Source organism: Centropristis striata, chromosome 8 (assembly GCF_030273125.1).
Source record: "Centropristis striata isolate RG_2023a ecotype Rhode Island chromosome 8, C.striata_1.0, whole genome shotgun sequence".
NCBI lineage: Eukaryota > Metazoa > Chordata > Actinopteri > Perciformes > Serranidae > Centropristis > Centropristis striata.
In genome coordinates, this window is record NC_081524.1 from 37423321 (window position 1) to 37448395 (window position 25075).

The 25075-nt window shown below is 37.0% G+C and overlaps 1 protein-coding gene and 2 non-coding genes across 3 annotated transcripts in view; 2 read left to right on the plus strand and 1 right to left on the minus strand.

The window, feature by feature from the left end:
- Positions 1–940: 940 nt before the first annotated feature.
- trnar-acg (transfer RNA arginine (anticodon ACG)) lies at positions 941–1013 on the plus strand. Its single transcript has one exon. It is a non-coding gene; the product is annotated as a tRNA-Arg (tRNA).
- Positions 1014–1331: 318 nt separating this feature from the next.
- trnar-acg (transfer RNA arginine (anticodon ACG)) lies at positions 1332–1404 on the plus strand. The gene has a single exon. It is a non-coding gene; the product is annotated as a tRNA-Arg (tRNA).
- Positions 1405–3566: 2162 nt separating this feature from the next.
- Positions 3567–25075, minus strand: part of LOC131975665 (Wilms tumor protein 1-interacting protein-like) — a 29763-nt gene continuing 8254 nt past the window's right edge. Inside the window, exons 2-8 of the mRNA XM_059338385.1 lie at positions 22729–22830; positions 14646–14713; positions 12733–12795; positions 10713–10843; positions 7862–7913; positions 5657–5725; positions 3567–4881 (exon numbers count right to left, since the gene is read on the minus strand). Of these exons, the coding sequence (XP_059194368.1) occupies positions 4750–4881; positions 5657–5725; positions 7862–7913; positions 10713–10843; positions 12733–12795; positions 14646–14713; positions 22729–22830 (617 nt within the window). The 3' untranslated portion in view covers positions 3567–4749. The remainder of the gene's footprint in view (positions 4882–5656; positions 5726–7861; positions 7914–10712; positions 10844–12732; positions 12796–14645; positions 14714–22728; positions 22831–25075) is intronic.

Here is a 25075-nt window from a genome sequence, read left to right on the forward strand (position 1 = left end):
ATTCCTATATACTGGCCTTCCTATTATTATTATTATTATTATTATTATATATACTGTTGCTGCCATTGCTATTATTACTATATACTGGCCTTCCTATTATTATTATTACTATTATTATTTTATTTTATCATTATATTATTATTATTATTATTATATTTTTTTATTTCATCATATTATTACTAATTCATTCAGCATCCACAGGTATAGTTAATTTTGACTGACATGACATAAGCAAATTATAATGTTATAAAACAGCAGAGAGTTGTATGAAAGCACTTGATGCATGTCCAAAAGTATTTGTAATTTGTTATCAGGAATGAGAAACTGCTACTATGATGACCACAAATGACTAAATGTTGTGGAGGTTGAACTAACTGTTTTTCAAATGTAAAGAAATACATGTCTCATCATTAGTTACAATAATATTTTGCAGTATAACTCCCTGTAAATGAATGGCCATTATTACATAAACATGCTCATTTATTTTCTGACATTATAGACTGTAACAGCCTCTGGTAGATTTCATCGTCCGACCGCGACATCTGCTGGCTGATGAGGGAACTGCGGGCATCGGGGGTCTTATTCATTTTTATTTCGTTATAACTTTTTCTTTTCAATACCAGTGGCTTTGAGGAACCCACACGATATACATTTTTGAGAGTAAGGAGCTCAAAATGTAGAACTGACAAGGGGTTCCTTTTAAAGGTGTTTTTGGAGTGGGGGGTTAGTAGTTAGCTAAAGATAGCTATGGAGTGTAACGTTACTGGTGTGGAAAAGGGCCATCCTAAAAAAAAAACAATATCAGTTTGAGTGTATATAGTTTCTATAGGCTATTTCAGATATTTTCATACATAAAATAACCTCACAAAAATATAAGCGTGTGTCTGAATATACAAACACTCTCTTTAAAATGGAAACATGGTGCTAGGGTTTAGCATGCGGGCTAGTGGCGCAATGGATAACGCGTCTGACTACGGATCAGAAGATTCTAGGTTCGACTCCTGGCTAGCTCGTTCCTTTTCCCGTTGCAAGTTATAGTTTTTTTTTGCGATCAATTATTTTTATTTTCAAAAGAGAAGGGCATGAAACAAGTCAAATACAGTTATACAACAAGTAGTATTCACTTCCCTTTACCCACCCACCCCTCCCAGGTTAGCGACATCCCCCCTCCCCGGTGCAAGTTATAGTTATAAACTATAACGACAATTCTAAATTCCCACAAAACATTATTTTAAAACAGGAAATGCTCAAAATGACCAAACGGTTTTACGGCATTAAATATTGGACTATACAATATTGACTACAGATACTAATATTGAAACACATTCATCGGGCTAGTGGCGCAATGGATAACGCGTCTGACTACGGATCAGAAGATTCTAGGTTCGACTCCTGGCTAGCTCGATCTTTTTCACGATTCATGAGTGAAAGCCAATCGCCTTGCTTATCACGACCATAACTTCTACCAAAATTTAACCACTCAGATGCCACACAGCTACCAAAAAAGCAATCACCTTCTTGCAATTTGTTGTCTTTACTGAAAGCAACAAATCATATGAACGCAAGTTTTTCAACTGTTAAAAATGAAACTAATTAAAGACAGGCTAGTTGCAATGCATTCATTAAATATTTTCTTTACAACACCCATGCAGCACATAGGTACGTTTAATCTGAACCTTCATCTAGGCTACAGATCGCTATGACATGCGTCTGAATACGAATCAGAAGATTTTAGGTTCGACTCCTGGTTAGTTGGCTCCTGTTTCCAGTTCAACTTTAGTTTGTATAACAATGACAATTCTCACTTACCACGAAACACGCTTCTTTTAAAACAGGAAATCCTCAAAAATGCCGAAACCTTAACAAGTTGTTGCACTCATGCACCCAGGTGATTGTTTTTCGCAATTCTTGGTAGTGGGGCGACATCTAATTGGTCAATTCTTGGTAGCGATAAGCGATTTGATTGGCTCTCATCCTGTCACCTGTAAGTCGAGCTAGGCCGTCACATGAGAGCCAATCCAATCGCTTACCTCTACCAAGAATTGACCAATTAGATGTCGCCGCACTACCAAGAATTGCGAAAACTAATCACCTAGGTGCGGGGTTCGACTCCTGGCTAGCTCGTTGTTTTTTCAGTTCAGGAATATTATTATGAGCAAATGTTCTGATGATCAGTCCCTGTCACCTGACGGTCGAGCAAATCCATGAGTGAGATCCAATAGCGTTGCTTATCACGACCATAACTTCTACCAAGATGCCACACAGCTACCAAAAAAGCAATCACCTTCTTGCAATTTGTTGTCTTTACTGAAAGCAACAAATCATATGAACGCAAATTTTTCAACTGTTAAAAATGAAACTAATTAAAGACAGGCTACTTGCAATGCATTCATTAAATATTGTCTTTACAACACCCATGCAGCACATAGGTACGTTTAATCTGAACCTTCATCTAGGCTACAGATCGCTATGACATGCGTCTGAATACCGATCAGAAGATTTTAGGTTCGACTCCTGGTTAGTTAGTTCCTGTTTCCAGTTCAACTTTAGTTTGGACAACAATGACAATTCTCACTTACCACGAAACACTCTTCTTTTAAAACAGGAAATCCTCAAAAATGCCAAAACCTTAACACGTTATTGCACGTATTGCACCTCGGTGATTGTTTTTCGCAATTCTTGGTAGTGGGGCGACATCTAATTGGTCAATTCTTGGTAGCGATAAGCGATTTGATTGGCTCTCATCCTGTCACCTGTAAATCGAGCTAGGTCGTCACATGAGAGCCAATCCAATCGCTTACCTCTACCAAGAATTGACCAATTAGATGTCGCCCCACTACCAAGAATTGCGAAAACCAATCACCGAGGTGCGGGGATCGACTCCTGGCTAGCTCGTTGTTTTTTCAGTTCAGGAATATTATTATGAAGTGTGGCGACCTGTCCAGGGTGTACCCCGCCTCTCGCCCAATGACAGCTGGGATAGGCTCCAGCCCCTCGCGACCCGATTGCGGATAAGCGGTTAATGGTAATGAAATATTATTATGAGCAAATGTTCTGATGATCAGTCCCTGTCACTTGACGGTCGAGCAAATCCATGAGTGAGAACCAATCGCGTTGCTTATCACGACCATAACTTCTACCAAGATTTGACCACTCAGATGCCACACAGCTACCAAAAAAGCAATCACTATTCATAGCACCTTCCACGATTTGACCAATACTAATCGGCCAAGTATGGCGCCAGAAGCTTGACCCTATAAATGGCATATATAACAATTTGTTGTTGTAACAAAGAAAGATTGTTAAAACACACAGAGGGAGTGTGACTTCATTTTTTGGTCAGGTCACCATTACTTTGCAATATCTTTACCTAATAAGTAGTTGTTTATTCTAAACAACAAATCATATGAATGCACCTTTTTCAACTGTTAAAAAAATAAATAAATTAAACATTTAAAAAGGCAGGTTTATTGCAATGCATTTATTAAATATTTCTTTATAACACCCATATAGCACATATGTATATGTTTGCTCTTCATCTTCATCTACAGATGGCTATAAAATACAGACCTCAAATGGCAAGCAAGTATTAAGTTAGTTAACTCAAGACATGAATAATGTTTGGATGGCAAACGTAGGCAATCACAACTGTACATCCCATTGCAAATCAAATTAGTATTTAAAGGGATGTCGAAATGAAACAAAAGTATAATTATATAGACCTACAATATAAATCTTTTTAAATATACGGTTTGCAAACATAACAAAATACATATAGATCTTCAGGCCTAACACCAGCGTCTTCAGAGGTGCATAGAAAACTCAAATCTATTTCTAAGTGCTAAGAACAGACTTCATTAACTGCAGAGGACGATAACTTAGCTCTCTGAATCAAGTCAGAGCAAGACAAGACGTTAAAATGTTTTAAACTGTAGCACCTAAACACACAGAACAGGGGCTTTGCAACCTGGAAGATAATGGCATTGCTTAACATTTCCATACAATGGTCATGCTAAAAAAAGTTATTATTGGATATTGTTTATTGCATACAGGTATGTGCATATGGAAAATGAGCCACAGTGACGGCTCTGTGTGCAGGACAACATATAGAAGCATTGAGTGTGTGTGTGGTTACCACTTTGAGAAGAAAAGTAATATTTTCTGTAACTGCAAAAACTGGAAAAGGAAGGAATAATTAATGTTATGCTGACTTTTTACAAATAATACTCAATGCTAATTTGTTACTTTTTTGTATGTCCCTTATTAGTTATTATTGTATGTTGTAATTGAACATGATGGAACCATTATTTTCCAATAGCTTAGCTAAGGATCCAGCAGAAACATTAGATAGATTATTTATAGATTGATTTGTGAAGTTGGGGGTAAATTGTATCTAAAATGAGTTGATGATCAGATATTTACACAGTCAATGCAGCCAATATTTACATAAAAAAACAATATGGCAACACTTTTAAAAGTCCATATATAATGCTTCACTGTATTCAAATTAGGTCTTTGGTGTATTATTATACTTCATTAATCGGTGAAAACCTCTTCAGGCATAACAAAAACTTCATTAATATTCCTTTGGGGGAATAAAAACACATTAAACCATGGTATGACCTGATGCATTGACTTAATCAATCCTCTACAACAAGAATTGCATATATCCACTCCTGCTGTCATATTGTCATGCTTTGGCAGTTCCTCCACACGTCCACCAGGTGTCTCCTTCCCCCTACGGCAGTGTTAGTAGGAGGCAGCGATGGGAGAGGAGCAGCCAGGCTCCATGTGCTTCAGGTGGCAGGAGTGGCAGAGGAGGTGGCCTTTCAGAGGGTAGCAGCGGTGACCCTCCTCGTCGTTCAGCTCCATCTTACAGTCCTGAACAACACAATGGAGGAACAGGGGTGAGACACCGCCGCTGACAGGTTACATGCGCATGAATAGAAGGATGGAGGATAATTGGTCTGATTTCTGCTCTGTATTGACCTCATTTCCGAGCACTGACAGATTGGACAGCAATAATTATCTCGCAAGTGTGCAGAGAAAGCATTTAGAGCAGGTCTATTTCTACATTTACAGGAAGATTTAAACTCCTCATTATGAGCAAATCTGTGCGTAATAATAATAAAAAAATGCTCCGGTCCACAAAGGATTCATTTATCAGCCTTCTGGGTTACAGTTTCAAGAAAGAAATGCTTACAGAGACAATGTCAAGGTGCTCCTTGAAAGACACCAACAACAAAAACAACACCAGCGGCCACTAAAGAGTTAAACTCTAAACAGGGAGCTGCTCCTCACAGCCCACTGATTTTTATTTCCATGAAGTGAGAGAACAGCAGCTGTCAATCAGCCTTTAGCAAAGAAAAAAGAGGAGGCACTTGAGTAAAATGATGAGATAGGGATGATGAGGTGTTGCATACCTGCTCCACTCAGCAGCATGTGATTACTGCCAAGACTGTAATTAAGATTGCGGATCTACTCATTATGATTTCTCTTAATGAGCCATTCAGAGGGCGACTGGCTGTGAACGACTAAAGATGCATTTTAAAGCTTAAGAGAATTGTGATGTATGTGTGTGTGTGTGTGTGTGTGTGTGTGTGTGTGTGTGTGTGTGTGTGTGTGTGTGTGTGTGTGTGTGTGTTTTAAAACCCACCTCACAGTGATAGCATTCCACGTGATAGTCTTTGTCCATGGATACAACTCGAATGGTTTCATCAGACCCCTGGAAAGAAATGCAGACAGACAACTGAAGCCAATTTCGCCAGAAAACGCTCGGCTGTCTTATTCCGTTCAGTCTGACAAAAACTTCAAAAGATCGATAAAAAGCATGCAGACACTGATGTAAGCCAACAGCTGAACTGTCTGTACTTTAAACCACTCCTCTGAAGTTTAAGTGCTTGTCGATCTTCTCTTTAGGCATAGACTCACTCTGTTGCTACAGTGTCAGGAAAGTTTATTTTTTGAATTTACTATTTTAAAAAATAGGACATAAGACTTTAAAATCATACTGGCATACATGAATTAAGCCACAAGGAGCCTGTAGTAAATCATTAACAAATATACTGTATCTCAATGTGTGTGTGTGTGTGTGTGTGTGTGTCTGTTCTTGTACTTCCTACATAGTGAGGACCACAACACGTTTTTAACCAACAGAGTGAGGACATTTTTGCAAAGTGAGGACATTTCGGCCGGTCCTCACTTCTTTAAAGGCTTTTTTGAGATTTCAGACTTTGTTTTAAGGGTTAAAGATTACATGATAATGATAATTAACTGAAACTGTATTGTGTGGTTATAAAACTAACTAAAATTATAGTGAAAATATCCTTCATTTTCGTCTTTGTCAACTTTTTTCATAAATAATGAAGATGGATCAGACAAAGGAAATAAAGTCAAAATTTATTATGACCTCTTTTAATCTCCCACCTAACAAATACCCCATTACAAAACACTAAAACTAATATAAACTAAACTAAAACTAGCAAACTCACTCTAAAAACTAAAATTAACTGAATTTGAAAACAAAAGTTCACAACTAAATTAAAACTAAAACTAATGAAAAATCCCAAACTATTATAACCTTGCAAGGAAATTCACTGTTACAATGAGGGTCCTCACAAAGATAGAAGTACAAGAGTGTGTGTGTGTGCTCTTTGTCCTTCAGACAGGAGGTTACACTATAAGCCTGACAGGAAACTCCCCTGAACATCCATAACAACAGCTTATATAAGACACAAGACAGACTGAGACCCCTACCCCAACACACACACACACACACACACACACACACACACACACACACACACACAGACTACCTCTCCTCTAAATACCGGCCACAGTGCTTACACAAAGGGGAGGGCAGGGGACATTCCAGCAAAGTCAACTCTAATTTTGGACATTTCTTTGCTTTTGCCAGCATGTCCTGTCTGTGTGACCCGTTCTTCTCCTTAATATCCATCCGCTCATCTTTGACACCACATCAACTCACAGCCAGGGATATTAGGCCTTAGATGGTTTTGACCTGCAGTCTAGTGGGAAATATGGCTGTATGAGCTACCTGCTACCTACACAGCCTGTGTTTGAGTCATAACTACGTAAACATGAGCAGATAAGGATTCATAATGTCTGAGCTCCTGCTGGTTAAAGATGCACAGGTCACAGGGAACAACTTCTAGATGTAATGAAGGTATACACCATGCAACAATGGTCATAATCGTGATTATTTTGGTCAATATTTAGATCACAATAATTTAACACGATTAGCCATTGACTTTGAAAACATCATGCATTTATTAAACTTTTAAGAAAATATATTTTTAATTTATATATATATAATTTTATTATATATATTTTTATTATATATATTTTTATATATATTTTATTTTATTATTTTATTATATATATATATATATATATATATATATATATATATATATATATATATATATCTATATATATATATAAAGTAATGCCAGTGCGTTTTCACAATCTGTTGAAAACTACTAAACACAAATATTCAGTATGTAAAATAATCTATAAAAATAAAAAAAGAAATTGGATCAAATATGTTGTACTGCACTGGCACAACCTGTTGGAATACCTGCTGTATTCCAGTCAGTAACTCAGCAAAAAGGAAAAGGAAAAACAAGAGCATAATTACAAAACTGAATGGGGCACAATAATAATTTTATTTTGATTATCTTGTTTTCATAACTGTCTGAAGTCAATCCTGAACACTTAAAACAAAGGATCTCATCCTCTGACAGAACCACAACACCTTGATATGAAAAAATGGTCAAAGAACAATAATAATGACTTCATATATATGTTGATGTTTAAATAAAGATGAATGTAAGCTTACCTCTGAGGGCAGGATGGGCTGGTTGCAGGCTGCACATTTCGGGGCCAGGACCCTGTGAGAGCATAAAGAAACACACTTTCATATATCTGATTGAACTCAGAATTGCGCAGAAAAGTGAACAGTTTATTAATGAGCTAAATCTGAAAGACTATAAAGGTTACAGTTCATATTCAATGTATCTCCCCTGACCTTTAATTCTCCCTCTCTCTCTCTCTGCCCTGTCTCTGACTACATCCAACATCCTGACTCCACTGAGGAGGTGCCAGGTTTGCAGATGTGCTGGCTGTCCCTCAAGCATGTGATTCCTCAAATCCAAAAAAAAAAGGAGTAGAATAACAAAAAAGCAAAATGTGTTCCACACACATGGCTGGCACCTGGATGTCTGAGGCAATAACAAAGGGCCTCTCAGTGTGGATGGGCATGACTGTGGCTAAAAGTCAAACACATACTGTATACACAATAAGGTTTGTCTGATTAAATCAGCGTGGAGAACATGTGGGAGCTGCCAGAAAGTGATCAGCCATGTGCCTGGCTGTGCTGTACATGTTGTCCCAGCAGGGAGATGAAAGGCTGCAACTGTAGAGCTGCTGTTGAAGAGCTACAGGTGCTACTGTTGATAGTTTTAACTACACTTTCTACAAAAAAAAAAAGCTCTTATTCTTTTCTCTTCTTCTCTTCTTTAACATATAGCACTCCTTTAGCGATGACAGTTAGCTCTTAAAGTTACAGTACAGGCCAAAAGTTTGGACACACACCTTCTCATTCAATGCGTTTTTCTTTATTTTCATGACTATTTACATTGTAGATTCTCACTGAAGGCATCAAAACTATGAATAAACACATATGGAATTATGTACTTGACAAAAAAAGTGTGAAATAACTGAAAACATGTCTTGTATTTTAGATTCCTCAAAGTAACCACCCTTTGCTTACTAGAATATAAGACATGTTTTCAGTTATTTCACACTTTTTTGTTAAGTACATAATTCCACATGTGTTCATTAATAGTTTTGATGAATTTACAATGTCAATAGTCATGAAAATAAAGGAAACGCATTGAATGAGAAGGTGTGTCCAAACTTTTGGCCTGTACTGTATGTACTTACTTGATTCCTATGGTCTATGTCTAGTACCATCAGGTTGAATGCACTTATTGTAAGTCGCTTTGGACAAAAGCGTCTGCTAAATGACATGTAATGTAATAAAAGTGGCTAACAGGCACAACATCGAATGATCGCACACACTAAAAAAACCTTGATGCTCAGGCTACGTTCACACGAGGATGGTCCGAACAGAAGACGCAAAAGTGGCGTCGCATCTTCACTTTTTATTCCTCGTTTAGACGAGCGTTTTCGGGAGGAAATCTGCTGCATACGGTGACGCAAAAGTGTGTGAAATTCGATTGTATGCAGCCAGGCGGCATCACTTAAAGTGATAAGAGCATCTTTGGGCATGCAGAAGTTTTCACGCCACACATTTTCATCAGCTACTCCTTCCACAAAGTTCTCCACCATCACTAGATCTCCCAGGTCTCGTTCACAGCCGTCTGGCTCGCCTCAGACGAATTGCTGCATCCAAAATGTGATGGAGGTAATTCCAGATCCTTCTCTGTTCACTAATACTATCTGTACATATCCTGTACATTTGGTGGAAAGACTCCTGTAAGTTTATTAGAGCTGCCAGAGCAGCTTGAAGGTCCGACGCATGGAAATAATCCCACGTTTGTTTATTTCCTGTACTGGAGCATGTATGTGACGTAAACACATACGTGACGTGAGCAGATCAGATCAGAGTTTTGTGTCTTGGCGTGTAGACGACACGCTACGGCGGAGAGGATTTAACTTTTCCACTTTGGAAGGTGGTTTCAGATTTTTGCTTCTTTAAGCCCCCAAAACGCCGTCACCGTCTAAACGAAAGGCACTTCCGATAAAATATTTTGTCATTTTTACCTGCGAGCGTCCTTGTGTAAACGGGGCCTAAGTCAGAAGTCAAAAGGTCTAAAGCAGGGATCTCAAACTCAAATTACCTGGGGGCCGCTGGAGGCAGTATCAAAATGACCAAAAAAAGACACAAAATTACAAAAAAAGACAAAATGACTGAAAAAACACTACATTACGTTAAAAAATTACGTTAAAAAGACACAAAATGACCCAAAAAATACACAAAATGACCCCAAAAAATACACAAAATGACCCCAAAAAATACACAAAGTGACCAAAAAGACACAAAATGACAGAAAAAAAATAAATTACTAAAAAAAGTCACAAAATTATTTTAAAAAGACACACAATTACCAAAAAAGAAACAAAATTATTAAAAAAGACAAAATTACCCCAAAAAAGTAATAAAAGGGACCTTCCACACACAACACAGTAAAGTGTCATTCATATAAAACTCACGTTAAACTTTCATATCAAGGTGGGGGCCACAAAATATCGTGACGAGGGCCGCAATTGGCCCGCGGGCCGCGAGTTTGAGACCCATGCTCTAAAGCTCTGTTATTGTCCTTACGGAGCATGTGGAGTTTGGACAAGAGGAGTCATGGCCGCATGCCACTCTTCACACCTCTAACTGGACAGGGATCTTTTCTTCCTCCCTCCCCCTTCCTCTCCTTTCATCCTTGACTACACTTCTCATGTGTCTGCCACACGTGGCAGAGAGACTCAATCGACCCTCCTCAGCCAGATCCTGCTCTAGTGAGAGAACACTAAGGGGCCGTGCTGTCGTTTAACTTGGAATAAGAAACTGAGACATGGTTTTTTCCAGTGTCACTCTAAACTAATTTAACTCAGATAAATCCAGCTCATGTGCTCGGGTTACTGTGAAAAACTGTGCAGCAAGTGGCACTCACCTGTGGTAGTCTTTGAGACAGTAAATCTTATTTTCAGTGTCCACAGTGAAGGGCACTCCGTCAAGGCTCTCATTACAGATGACACAGCGGAAACAGCCGGGGTGGTACGACTTCCCGAGGGCCTGCAGGATCTATAAAGAGAGAAAGAGATGAAGAATATCAGAATAGGGTTTTTTGCCAAGTAGTTTTTTCCATACAAGAATTTTTTTTTATACTTTATTGCAAGGCTTCTTACTTTCACAAACATAATCTGTCATTTCGTTTTCTTTACAATATTGTACCTTGCATTTCCCCCCCCCTTTTTTTTTCAAGGTATATATTCACAAAGTAAATAACAAAAACATAAGGTAAACAGACAAACATATATACAAGGCAAACTGGTATTCCCCAAATGAGGATCTGCAAGAAAAGGAATAAACAACAAACTAATAAAGATAATAATAATATAATGAGAAAATAAGGGGTGGTGCATGTATGTGTGTTTGTGAATCTGTGTGTGTGTGTGTGTGTGTGTGTGTGTGTGTGTGAGTGTTAGTGTTGGGGAGGGGACCATTTAGTTCATCTCCTTAATTTGATTAAATATTTCCACTGTTTTTACCAGCCTTTCTTTACAATATATTCAAAATATGTATTTGTTCCCTATTTCTAAAAGTTAGTCTTTCCATCTCTAAACTTTGTTCTGCTCTTAATTTTGGTGTATTTGATTGTTTCCATGCTTTAGTCATACAAGGAATTTGCTGTTGTGTACTTGTGCATAAGAACAAAGTACTAAAATATAGATATAGTTTAAGTACTTCAGCCCAAAACCAACAACTTAAATAGAAAATAAGAAGAACAAATATATATATATATATATATAATCAGTAAAAATAATTTGTACAAATATGGTATTATTTAAATGAGGGGAGGAACTGAGCTGAAATCAATACAAATAATGAATGCTACTATTGCTACTTCATATTTCTTTACGGTTTGTATCCACTCAAATTAAAAAGGGCATTGTTCTAAAAAGGTCCTATATTGTAAAAAGTGAGATTTGCCATGTCTTTTTTTATTATAAAGCAAGTTTAGGTACAAGTAACAATAAAATAAGTAATATGAAGTAAATACAAGTAGTAAAATGACCAATCCACATACAAATGCATTCAGCCCATATAATGCTAGAGGTTATAACTGCAGGTATATTCAGACAGACAGCATGATAAAATAATGTAAAGCATGTAAACATCTTCTAGTAGAAACCCAATATGATTTTATATGCTTTTAATAATTATACCTGTGGGTATATTGGGTCGTAACAGCAGCTTAGAATAAGCCCAACCAGAGTCAGCTATATATTATACCCAGGGTTTATACAGAATATAATATATGACAAGTAATCAAATTTCAAATAAAGCTTAAGGAAAAACCAATTACTTGCAAAATGAAGACAAAGGCAGAGTTTTTTTCTATGTTACATATAGAAACAGAGATTAACATACAGAGATTATGTCAAATAGATTTATGCTTCGAGATGCATCACATTAACGGTGCAGATATGAAGATAAAGCAGCACAATAAGACAGACACATCTCCATCTCTGTCTCTGCTGGGTGGAAAACATATTTAGACTTATGGTTCATGTGCTGTGACACTTTCTGCTTTATCACATGCTTTGTATTTGTTCCGTTTTTGCTCATGAGCCTATTTGTGTGTGTGTGTGTGTGTGTGTGTGTGTGTGTGAGAGAGAGAGAGATGGATATGCAGAGCCAATATTTTCTCTTGAGTCTTTATCCAGACGTGCCCACAGAAAGCTCATTTAGGGTGAAGTAATTCTACGTTTATGCTGAGATCACCTGGCTCAGACCCATTCACACAAACACACACACACACACACACACACACACACACACACACACACACACACACACACACACACACACACACACACACACACACACACACACACACACACACACACACACACACAGACAAAACGCTGGAAAGTACACACAACCAGAGAGAAGTAACAGACACTCACCATGTCCATGATCAGATGTCCACATGCGTTGCACTTGTCTGCAGACTGCTGGAAACCAGAGTACTTCACCAGGCAGAGAAAAGACGACAGTGAGGTCATTGGAATTTGGTTATTTAATGGATGACTGAAATCTCTGACTCTGTTTCAGACTGAGCACTAAACCATTGCACAATGTCTCCCAGGCAGAATCCAAAGAAGCCTATGTGGTTGAGCATGTGTAGTTGTTCTTTAAAACTGCTTAAACAAACAAAAAAATAACTGCCAGCACAGTTTGCAGTTTCGGTGTCTTGAATACTGAGGTTCCTGAGAAGGCATTTAACTGATACACTATTTGAATTCGTCACTTAGCCTTATTTTGTGTTAATATGTATGAGCAGTGTCAGTGAGGAGAGGCCACACTAACAGGCCTGGCAGAAGAGCAGACGTAATTAACAGCACATAGAGGGGAGGAGAGCCAGAGCAAATTTAATTCGGTATAAATTTTGATTTTAATTGAGCAACTAAGAGCTCTTGGTGGAAAGGCAATTAGATGGGGTTTTATAGAGAGGGCTCCTGGGGTAAACATGCACAGAGCTGACAGTGTAAATACCAAGATAAGTTGAGAAAATACAACCAAAAAGGATGCATTTCATATGCACACTGGCTGGAAATTAAGATTTATTATACACTCTATGATTATGCATAATGAAAGTTTCCCATTTTTGCACAGAGCATCCAGTCATTCTGCCCTGGTGTGAGCAGCCTGACTGCCCTGCACCCTATAAACCATAGCAAACAGCTTCTCCAGTTACTGACCTGCTTCCATTCCCACCCAAGGGAGGAAACTGATATGAATCGGCTGTATTAGATGCGAGAAACTGGGCCACAAGGTCAAAGTCTCCAACTGTTATTTTGTATTTAACCTAAAGCTGACAGGTTGATTATAGGTTGCATTTATGTGTGTAAGGAACACCAGACGAATGGTGATTCAAAGGACTGGTGTGTAGGGTTTAGGTGGACCTGCTGGCAGAAATGGAATATAATAGTCATAAATATGTTGTTTGTATTTGTTTATACACTACTGGTCAAAAGTTTTAGAACACACCAACTTTTCCAGTTTTTTATTGAAATTCAAGCAGTTCAAGTCAAATGAACAGCTAGAAAGGGTACGAAGGTAAGTGGTGAACTGCCAGAGGTAAATAAAAAAAGGTAAGCTTAACCAAAACTAAAAAAATAATGTACATTTCAGAATTATACAAGTAGGCCTTTTTCAGGGAACAAGAAATGGGTTAACAACTCTATGGAGTCTTGGGCTATTTTGTCCATTTTTGAATTCTTTTCAAGTCTTTGTAAGTCATTTTGTGTCTTTTTTTTGGTCATTTTGTGTCTTTTTTTAGTCATTTTGTGTCTTTTGGTGTCTTTTTTTGTCATTTTGTCTCTTTTTTTGGTCATTGTGTGTCTTTTTTTAGTCCTTTAGTTCAACATAAAATGTGATTTTGAATCTTTTTTTTACTTTCAAAACACTATCATGCTCAATAAAGAATTTTAAATGTTGCAAATGTGCATTCATTTCAGAGTACACTGAGACATTAAACTGCATCATTTTCAATTAAATTCTGGAAAAGTTGGTGTGTTCTAAAACTTTTGACCAGTAGTGTATATATATACATTTTATATTTGTTTATAATCACCTGAGACCAAGAATAGTTGTGTTTATCAATCTGTAAGCTCACTTTTAGATGCCACTAAATCCCACACACTCGTCCTTCAATGAAAAGCGATAGCCTCTTGTTGATCATAGATACAGAGAGATTTGTAAAGTGGTTGAAAGTATGAGAAGGTACTTTGTTATCTCAGCCTAATTCATCAGAGCTCTCAAGACCACATACCTCAGTTGAGGTACACTAAATATAGATTGTGTATTGACTGCTCACCAGAAAGTCCTCTTCACAGAAAACCCTCCCTCCAACATAGTAGAACGCTTTCCCTCTCAGCCTTCGACCTGCAGAAACAGACACACAGACTATTTGTATCACCTCACACAAGCAAAACACAGCAGGGCACGTACCTGGAACTTTTGGGGGGAAAAAAAAACTTTTTCATATTATTAAATTAGGATAAGTAGATCAAAGCAGCCGAGAAAAGGTAAGTCAATGATAAAATGCTGAAATATCTTCATAGGAAAATCTTGCAAAGCCACGAGGCCAGTCTCAGAAAATAGTTACAGCACTAATGCATAAAGACCGAGGTGATTAATTACACCCATTCGAAGGTAATGGACCCTCTTGCAATATTCATTATATCCTGCTGAATCCCAGGCAGATAAATCAAACAAACGGATCTCTGCTGTGCTGGTGTCTTAATATAATATTACTGGGACACAGAGAGGGTTGCAGTAGGACAAGGAACACATCTGGATCAAGCACGTGGAGGAAAATGCTGATTAAATTAAATTACTAGACAGGTGCAACACATTAAACACTTTGCTCTATTGGATTTCATGGCAACCAGAGGCCAAGACCTGCAATGACCTGCTATTCTTCTTCTTTGTTCCTTTCTGGTGTCTTTCTACATGCTGGGTGAACTTCCTGTCTGTCTGTCTGTGTGTGTGTGTGCGTTAATAGTTCTATGGTCAGGACACACACACACACACAAACATTCTTGTACTTCTATCTTTGTGAGGACCCTCATTGTAATAGTGAATTCCCTTGCAAGGTTATAATAGTTTTGGATTTTTCGTTAGTTTTAGTTTTAATTTCGTTGTGAATTTTTGTTTTCAAATTCAGTTAGTTTTAATTCGTTTTTTAGAGTGAGTTTGCTAGTTTTAGTTTAGTTTTTATTAGTTTAAGTGTTCGTTTTAGTTTTTTTTAATGGGGTATTTGTTGGGTGGGAGATTAAAAGAGGTCACAGTAAATTTTGCCTTTTTTTTCTCTTTGTCTTATCCATCTTCATTATGTATGAAAAAAGTTGAAAAAGACGAAAACGAAAGACATTTTCACTATAATTTTAGTTAGTTTTGTAACCACACAATACAGTTTCAGTTAATTATCATTATCATGTAACCTTTAACCCTTAAAACAAAGTCTGAAATCTCAAAAAAAAAGCCTTTAAAGAAGTGAGGACCGGCCGAAAGGTCCTCACTTTGCAAAAATGTCCTCATTCTGTTGGTTAAAAATGTGTTCTGGTCCTCACTATGTAGGAAGTACAAGAACACACACACACACACACACACACACTAAAACACAGAGAAAAAACACTTCAGAAAGCTATTCTTGCCCAGGTCCCACAGGAAGAGAAAACATTCCTGGCATTTTTAAAGTGGGAAGGTGAGGGAGGGGACAGCAGGGGAGAGGAGGGTTAATCTCTGTGAACAGGAGCCTCCTTTATCTCCCATGATCCATCTCATGCTCTGTTTACCTGATTGCTTGTATCCAGATAGTCTCACACAGTCATTTAGCCACTAGGAAGTTAACAGTGTTATCCTTAAGACAGAGAATGGATGCAGCTATAAACACAACACCAGGACAGGACATTTTAAATACAGGCCTTTCTTCAGATTCATTTCTGAGTCAACAAATAGTCAGCTTTGACAAAAAAAATATTTTGGCACATTCTGTCATTTGACATCATAGAGTTGGAAATATGATAGCAACTACTGTGAGATTATTGTCCAAAGTTTGGCCTTGTAGTGTTGGCCAGTGTTGCCATAGTGATGATCTTTGCTTTAATATGATGAAGCACTTTCATTTGCCATATTAGCGAATAGCAGACCTGTCTATTATTGTTTTTATTTTATCCCTAAGTCATTAACAATTGAACAAATATACTATACTAAGACATATCAATACAGTTGAGTATTGTGATATTATATTTAGTGATACTGTGTGGGTAATGGGGACTGTGATATATCCCACTTTTCTGTGGTAAAAGTAGAAAAGAAATACTCAGATTGTATTCACATGTGTTCTTTATATTATGATTTAAAAATTGCAATATATTGCATTTTTTTTACAGTATTATAATATATTCCAAAATATTGAATTGTAACCCCTGTATCATAATACATGTTGAATGCGGGAGACAAAGAGGCTGAACTTATTCCTCTCTGCTAACACTGCTGTCTTAAGATCAGTAGACAATATACTGAAATAAACCTGAATCACACGTACAATACAGAGGCAAGAGCAAATAAAATAAATAAATAAATGGAATAACATAAAGTGAAACCTCATGGTCATCTTTTTATAGGAATGGCGCATGACATGCTCTGAACTAGTTACTCACAAATTACGTGATCTTACTTTAACAGAATAATAACGTTGGCTAACACAATAACTAAGTTAAGAGGACACGAGTCATTTGGATACGGTCAAGGTGTGGAGCTGGCCGTAGGTAATTACTGACAGACCGTCCTGGAACTGTGTCGCTAAAAGAAGGAGGGAAGAATGAAGAGGATGAAAGTGAGATAATGTGCCATTCCTCCTCTTCACATTCCTGTCTTTTTTCCCAGTGAGTCAGAGAGGGAAGGCTCTGAGCTTTGCGGAAAGATAAGAGCTTAATTAAAGTCAGGAGTCAGGACTGACAATTTGAAAAGCACCAGAAAGAACTGTGACAATTGCACTTTCATAAAAATGTAAAATACCTTAGGGCCAGAACAAAACACAATGCCATTTTCTAATTAAAACATTCTGTGAATTCCCTTGTTTAATCCATTGAGAAAATAGGAAATTCACAATGTCCCTGCCATGGCTTCCTAATCAACCCTGTTCTTTCTGTGAGTAAATTACTCAAGTGAGACATCTCAGCAAAAATGGCAAATCTTTTTTATACCAATCTCACATTTGTAGACTCTTTGAGAGTCTCTCTGAGATCTAGTCTCAATAGCTCTATCAAGGTATGTTTCATTCACAAAGGAAAAATATTCCCTGCAAGTCTTTCTGGTAAGTCTGAAAGCATTTCTCTCACTGTGGACACCTGGGAGGTTTGGTCAAAGCCTTGACAATCTACCCACCAGATGTTAACATACCAGTGGTTTCAGGACCAATCACAACCTTGTTTGCATTTGCAGACTGGCTGGGATAAAGGGCTGGTATTATGAAAGCAGAATCTAAGAGAGGATCTGTGTACCATTCTGCCTTACAAAAAAAAAGCCACACCTTGCACTGAATGCTACTTTAGTATTAAAGAACCACCCCAAAAAAGACACTAAGAAAGGCACATAACATTGTGAGGTAATGTCTGCTATTCTGCCCTACAAAGCAAAAAGGCAGTAACTGCATTTTTGGTCAAAAATGAGTTATTATCATTTTCATGAAGGCATCCTTTGTTATGTGACAAAACATCTTATCTCAAATGTGTGTCGTTTTGGAGAAAAATGGTAGTGGTTTGTACAGTAACTAAACAGCTGGATTACAGGATAACTTTAAAGTCATTTTTCTCAGTTCTGCACTCTGCGTAGTTACTGCCTTTTTGCTTTGTAGGGCAGTATTGGTCTCATATACGTAGCAGTAAATGCTTCTTCTACTTCTATTTCCCTCTTTTCTTAGATTCCCAAAGACTATTTGAGTTGGCTAATGTGTAAACCAGCTCCCCTGATTACAAATTTGAGCTTCATCTCTAACTGGAACTTTAACCGTTAACTGTTTGTACACAGTCAATGATTAGCTGGGAGGGATTTCCCCCTCCACCGCGAAGAACTAAATCCCAGACATGCAGCCTAAGTTTTCCTCGTCATCAGGAATGTTCTCCCGCCCCTCGGTCACCGCTGGGGAACTGGCGGAGGGAGACATGGGAGGAAGTGAGGAAGAATTGTTATGCAACTCAATAAGCGAGACATATGTCTTGACGTACACTCTGGAGGAAGATGAGACGAGATGCTCAACATGCCGCCACTGTATGTAAAGCAGCCTGCTGCTGTTTACTGAGTGGGCACATGCATGAATACATATGCATTTTTCACCACTCTGCAAATGAACCCAGCAAACTACTTTCTCAAACATAAAACTTTATAAAAGAATATTTAACATTGTCAACATTATTATTCATCAAACAAATATCATAATAAATTTTCTGCCGATTCTATAAATTATAAATGGGAAATAAAGAATAAATTGGAATAAAATAAACAGCTAAATAAACACAACTACTGTTCAGTTTTAGTTATTTGCTGACTATTTAAAAAAAAAAAAAAATTGCTAATATATTTTCTAAATCACGCCAATCCACATGTTCTCCATAATATTATTATGTAAAAAAAAGTTTTCATAACGGCACATATCGGACAGCATATCAACAGAGACAGATATGCCTTTGATAAGCCATTATCGGCCAATTTTCTGTCAACCAATATTGATTGATTGATTGTCTTTATTTCGAACATGCAAGCAAATAAAAAAAAAACAAGTTTAAATATTAATAGATGAATAAATAAAAAACAAAACAAAAAAGCACAAAAAAAATTTAAAAACAGACACTTTCTGCAAGCTCGAAAGGGAGTAGGAAGAAGTAAAAAAACGTATCGAGTCCTACCCCTTAACAGGTCTCTATATCTATATACATATGAATAATCATAATCATAATACATTTTCCGCCGATTCTATAAATTATAAATGGGAAATAAAGAAGAAATTGGAATAAAATAAACAGCTAAATAAACACAACTACTGTTCAGTTTCAGTTATTTGCTGACTATTTAAAAAAAAAAGCTAATATATTTTCTAAATCATGCCAATCCACATGTTCTCCATAATATTATTATCAGTGGTGGAAGAAGTATTCAGATCCCGTACTTCAGTAAAAGTACTGATACAACACTGTGAAATTACTCCACTACAAGTAAAAGTCCTGCATTCAAAACTTACTGAAGTAAAAGTACAGAAGTATCAGCATCAAAATGTACTTAAAGTATAAAAAGTAAAAGTACTCATTATGCAGAACGGACCCACTCAGATTGTTTCATATATTCTAAAAATATATTGTTGGGTTATTATTTTTGATGCATTTATGTACGGACCGCTTTAATTTTCTCAAGGTAGGGCTCATTTTAACAACTTAATATACTCTTATGATGTTCAATTTAAAACATGTTAACATGTTAGCAAACATTTCATATTAATTATGTTTTTATGTTAAATCTTGAACTGAAAAGTAACTAAAACTGGCAGCTAAATATAGTGGAGTAAAAAGTACAATATTTGCCTCAAAATGTAGTGAGGTAGAAGTATAAAGTAACATAAAATGGAAATAGTATTCCAGATCCCTTACTTAAGTAAAAGTACTAATACCACACTGCAGAATTACTCTACTACAAGTAAAAGTCCTGCATTCAAAACTTACTCAAGTAAAAGTACAAAAGTGCCAGCATCAAAATGTACTTAAAGTATCACAAGTAAAAGTATTTGTTATGCAGAATGGACTCACTCAGTTATATATCCTAAATAAAATATTAGACTATATGTCGTGATGAATTTATGTAAGCAGCGTTTTCATTTTGTAAACATAGGGCTCAATTTAACTACTTAATATAATGTTATTAGGTTTAATTTATGAAAATGTAAAATAATTTTAAATTGATCATGTTTTTCATGTTAAGCCTAAAATTAACTAAAGCTGGCAGCGTAATGTAGTGGAGTAAAAAGTACAATATTTGACTCAAAATGTAGTGAAGTAGAAGTAAAGTTACATAAAATGGAAATACTCAAGTAAAGAACAAATATCTCAAAATTGTACTTAAGTACAGTACTTGAGTAAATGTGCTTAGTTACATTCCACCACTGATTATTATGTAAAAAATGAATACATATGCATGTGCCCGCATGCCTGCCTGTGGTGGGTGGTGGTCTCCCACTGAATGCTCTCCCTGTCCCGCACTGTCTTCCCATCTTGTTGCGCCCAGCTGACATAACAGCACCCAGTGTCCTCCTGGAGCCAGACCTACTGAGGGCCCCTATGCCTGCATTCCTCCCCAGCTGAGATGCTATTCCCTGGGGCCACTCACAGCGAGCACAACCCTTATGCCCTCACATGGAGCAAGCTATGAGAGGTATGTGGTGAGTAAACTCCTCTCTCCCCCCACTTCAGACATCAGCTTCCCTCTGAACCACAGTGTGTCTCCTCTTTGCTCACACACACACACATGTATAAACACACAGGATGGAGGGTAAAAGAAAACACAGAGATGTTAATCATACATTTGGGGGTGTAACCAGCAAGGTCAAAGGTGGTGAAGAATAATGGGCCTGAGTAGAGGTCACCGCAGTGCTGCACATACTCCACATACCCGCCATGTGATAATTGGGACAGAGATTTTAATTGGTTGGAGCAGAGAGCCAGGTCAAGCTTCAGCTAGGGGAGTGCAAGACTGTTCAGCCAGGAAGCTCCAGGTCACACAGACAGGCACCAGTACACTGGACCTCCACTGGTACCTGGCTGAACCTAATTGGTCAAGTTAAAAGTCTAAACTGGCAAAATAAAACAAAAGAAACTGTCCACTGCAGTGCTGAATGAGTGGTCCACTGAAACATGCTACACAGGTCACAGTGACACACAGATCAGTTCACTTCGAGCAGTGAAAACATCATATAATTTATTAGCAGACAGATATTGGTTGACAGAAAATTGGCCGATAATGGCTTATCAAAGGCATATTGGTCTCTGTTGATATGCTGTCCGATATGTGCCTTTATGAAAACTTTTTTTTTACATAATAATATTATGGAGAACATGTGGATTGGCGTGATTTAGAAAATATATCAGCAAATAACTGAAACTGAACAGTAGTTGTGTTTATTTAGCTGTTTATTTTATTCCAATTTATTCTTTATTTCCCATTTATAATTTTTTTTAAACAATTTATTTATTAACATTTTTTCATACAGTTTACAGCATCAGTAATGGCAGTAGAACTTCAAATTCCAGCCAAACCCATCCCCCTCCCAAATTAGGCCCCAAAGGCCAACTCTTGCCTTAATCCCTAATAATAATAATAATGAAAAATAAATAAATAAAATAATAATAACAATAAAAAGGATAATAATAATAAGAATAAGAATAATAAGTAATAGTAAAGTTCCCATTTATAATTTATAGAATCGGCGGAAAATGTATTATGATATTTGTTTGATGTATAATAATGTTGACAATGTTAAATATTCTTTAATAAAGTTTTATGTTTGAGAAAGTAGTTTGCGGTGCACAATCCACATAAAAAAGGTCTATTTTCATTCCAGCGCAAAAAATTCCTATATCGTCCGCCATGTGAGTTATCGATATGCAGATCAAATTTTCTACCTTCTAAAATCAGTATCAGCATCTGTCTCAAAAATCCCACATTGGTCAGGCTCTTAAATGTATCTATTTAAAAACATTTCTGACTCAAAAATTACAACTGCATTTGCCTCTTGAAATTAAAACCAAAAGAACAACAAAGGAAGAACAAGATATTGCCGTTTAAGTTGTTGTCAAAGTATTTCTTAACAAATCAGCCACCCTGTAGCTATAGTTACCTAGCTTCCTACACGCCATTATTGCTACATTACAAAGTGCACAAAGTACAGACGAGTGCTTATAATCCCTGCCTCTCACATGTGATTTGTGGTTTTATAAGTTAAGTTAATGAATTTCAGTCTCAAGTTTTACACAAGACTTGGATATACTGAGTATTAAACTGTATTACAAGTTATTTTATTGACTAATGGATGAATTAGGACAGCAACAAAATCTTTCATCACAGCTCTTTGTGTGGGCTGGAGGAGTGACTGGCACACCCAGAAACCAAACACCGGCAGCACAGGACAGTAATCCCCGAAATAATTGTGTGTTTTTGCTCGGGAGAGTGAATGCCTGAAGAAGAAGGTAGCATTTTTAATTCAAGAGTAGCAGGGTCTTTGGCAGCCTATCAGTCAGGAGGTGACACAGGCTTTTCATGTGAATGGACCCAGGAGAGAAGGTAAAAGTGTTTGAATGTGTACAAAAGACTTGTTGGTGGTATGCTGCTACTGTGTATGTGTGAGTACTTACTACAGGCACTGCAGGTGAAGCAGCTGTCGTGGTAGAGGCTCCCCATAGCTTGGCAGGCCTGGCTGGCACCATACACAGCCTTGTTGCATTTAACACAGAGCCCTGGAACACAACACAGCACATGAGACAGTCATAAAAATCACATTAAGTCAGATATAGTTATACAAATGCACACACATAGTGATGAAGACAAAGTACACTACCGGTCAAAAGTTTTAGAACACCCCAATTTTTCCAGTTTTTTATTGAAATTCAAGCAGTTCAAGTCCAATGAACAGCTAGGGAGAGTACAAAGGTAAGTGGTGAACTGCCAGAGGTAAATAAAAAAAGGTAAGGTTAACCAAAATGAAAAATAATGTACATTTCAGAATTATACAAGTAGGCCTTTTTCAGGGAACAAGAAATGGGTTAACAACTTAACTCTATGGAGTCTTGGGCTATTTTGTCCATTTTTGAATTCTTTTCATGTCTTTGTAAGTCATTTTGTGTCTTTTTTTAGTCATTTTGTGTCTTTTGGTGTCTTTTTTGGTCATTTTGTGTCTTTTTTTTAGTCATTTTGTGTCTTTTGGTGTCTTCTTTGTCATTTTGTGTCTTTTTTTAGTCCTTTAGTCCAACATAAAATGTGTCTTTGAATCTTTTTTTTTACTTTCAAACACTATCATGCTCAGTCAAATGAACAGCTTGAAAGGGTACGGTAAAGGTAAGTGGTGAACTGTCAGAGGTAAATAAAAAAAGGTAAGGTTAACCAAAACTGAAAAAGAATGTACATTTCAGAATGATTCAAAAAGGCCTTTTAAAGGGAACAAGAAATGGGTTAAAAACTTAAAGCAGTTCTGCAGCAATGGAGGTTGATCAAGCCTTGAAAGTTGCTAAGTTGCTACCAATTCCTACAGGTGTCCCAACTTTTCTTGATCACTTACAACCTACAAGTTGCTCCACATTTAAGGGAACTTCTGCAACAGAGTTGGGAAGAACTTTCTGAAGAATATTTGATCTCCATTGTAGAAAGAATGCCACGAGTTAAGGTGGCTATTTCAATGAGTCAAAAGTTTAGAATACATTTTCCTTTCTAAATTGGTTCTACGATTTATTTTTTTAACTTCAATTGTTCATTTGTTACATGCATTAATTTCAGAGTACACTGAGACATTAAACTGCATCATTTTCAATAAAATTCTGGAAAAGTTGGAGTGTTCTAAAACTTTTGTACATCATCAATCAAATACTCCATTTGAGATATAAATGAAGACACTTAGTTTGTTGTTTTAAGATAAAGGGGAGTAAAGAGCTGGGGCTCTGATCCAGATTAAACCAGACAAAAACAATGGAGACATTGAAAAAAACTCACTTCACAGAAGCCAGGAAGCTGGGTGGCGGGCTGTATCATTGAAAGGGGAAATATATCCCTATTTGCTTATTTGTCTTGGCTCAGAGACTGAGAAGTCTGTTAATAAAGACGTTGATATGAATCTTCCCACTCTAACTACACATACAGACAATGTGGCTCGATATCAAGACGCTAAATATTAATCCATTCACTCATCCAAGCCAACCAGAGTTACTAAATATGTGAAGGGAAAAATGTAAAAAGAGACAGATGAAAGAAATAAAGCCTCATACACATGAAGAGCAAAGAGTTTCCTCTGCTGTGTGTTGGGTGAAGAACACCAGTTCAGGACTTTAAAAAAAGCAAATCACATGAGAGCATGCCAAGCAATATTACATAATCTCTCCTTTGACTTTTGGACCGCTCATGAACAACACAGGGTTTCCATGTGATCAATGCACACTGTAAAAAAGGTTTGTGGAAATAACAGTAATACACTGTCAAATACATCAGAAATAGGGCATAAAATGCAAAATTTTATATCACCGCATTATACACTTTTAATTACCGTAAATCAAAGAATAGCACAAAACTCTTACTTTTTTCTGCCACAAACTGGAAGAAACACACAGTTTTGCTGTAAAATATAACATTTTCATGCGAAATGTATGGAGAAATACCATGATGTGTGAATGAATGACACAATTACCCTAAAAATAACAGGATTGAAGATTAAATTACAGTTTTTGCTGATATTTACATTTAAATTTAGAATAGAAAATCCACTCACTGTATTTTTTACGGTGAAGTTCTGGCAACCACAGCTGCCGGTATTTTTCCGTAAATTAAACAGATTATTTTTTTACAGTGTACAACGTTTTTATCTGGAGCTGCTTAGGATGCATCGCTACTTTCCTGAGACCTGGCATGGAAATTTTATCTTTCTTCACACCACTTCCTTGCCAATCTACATCTATCCCTCTGAGCAAACTCTCTATATGACACAGCGTGACACGACAA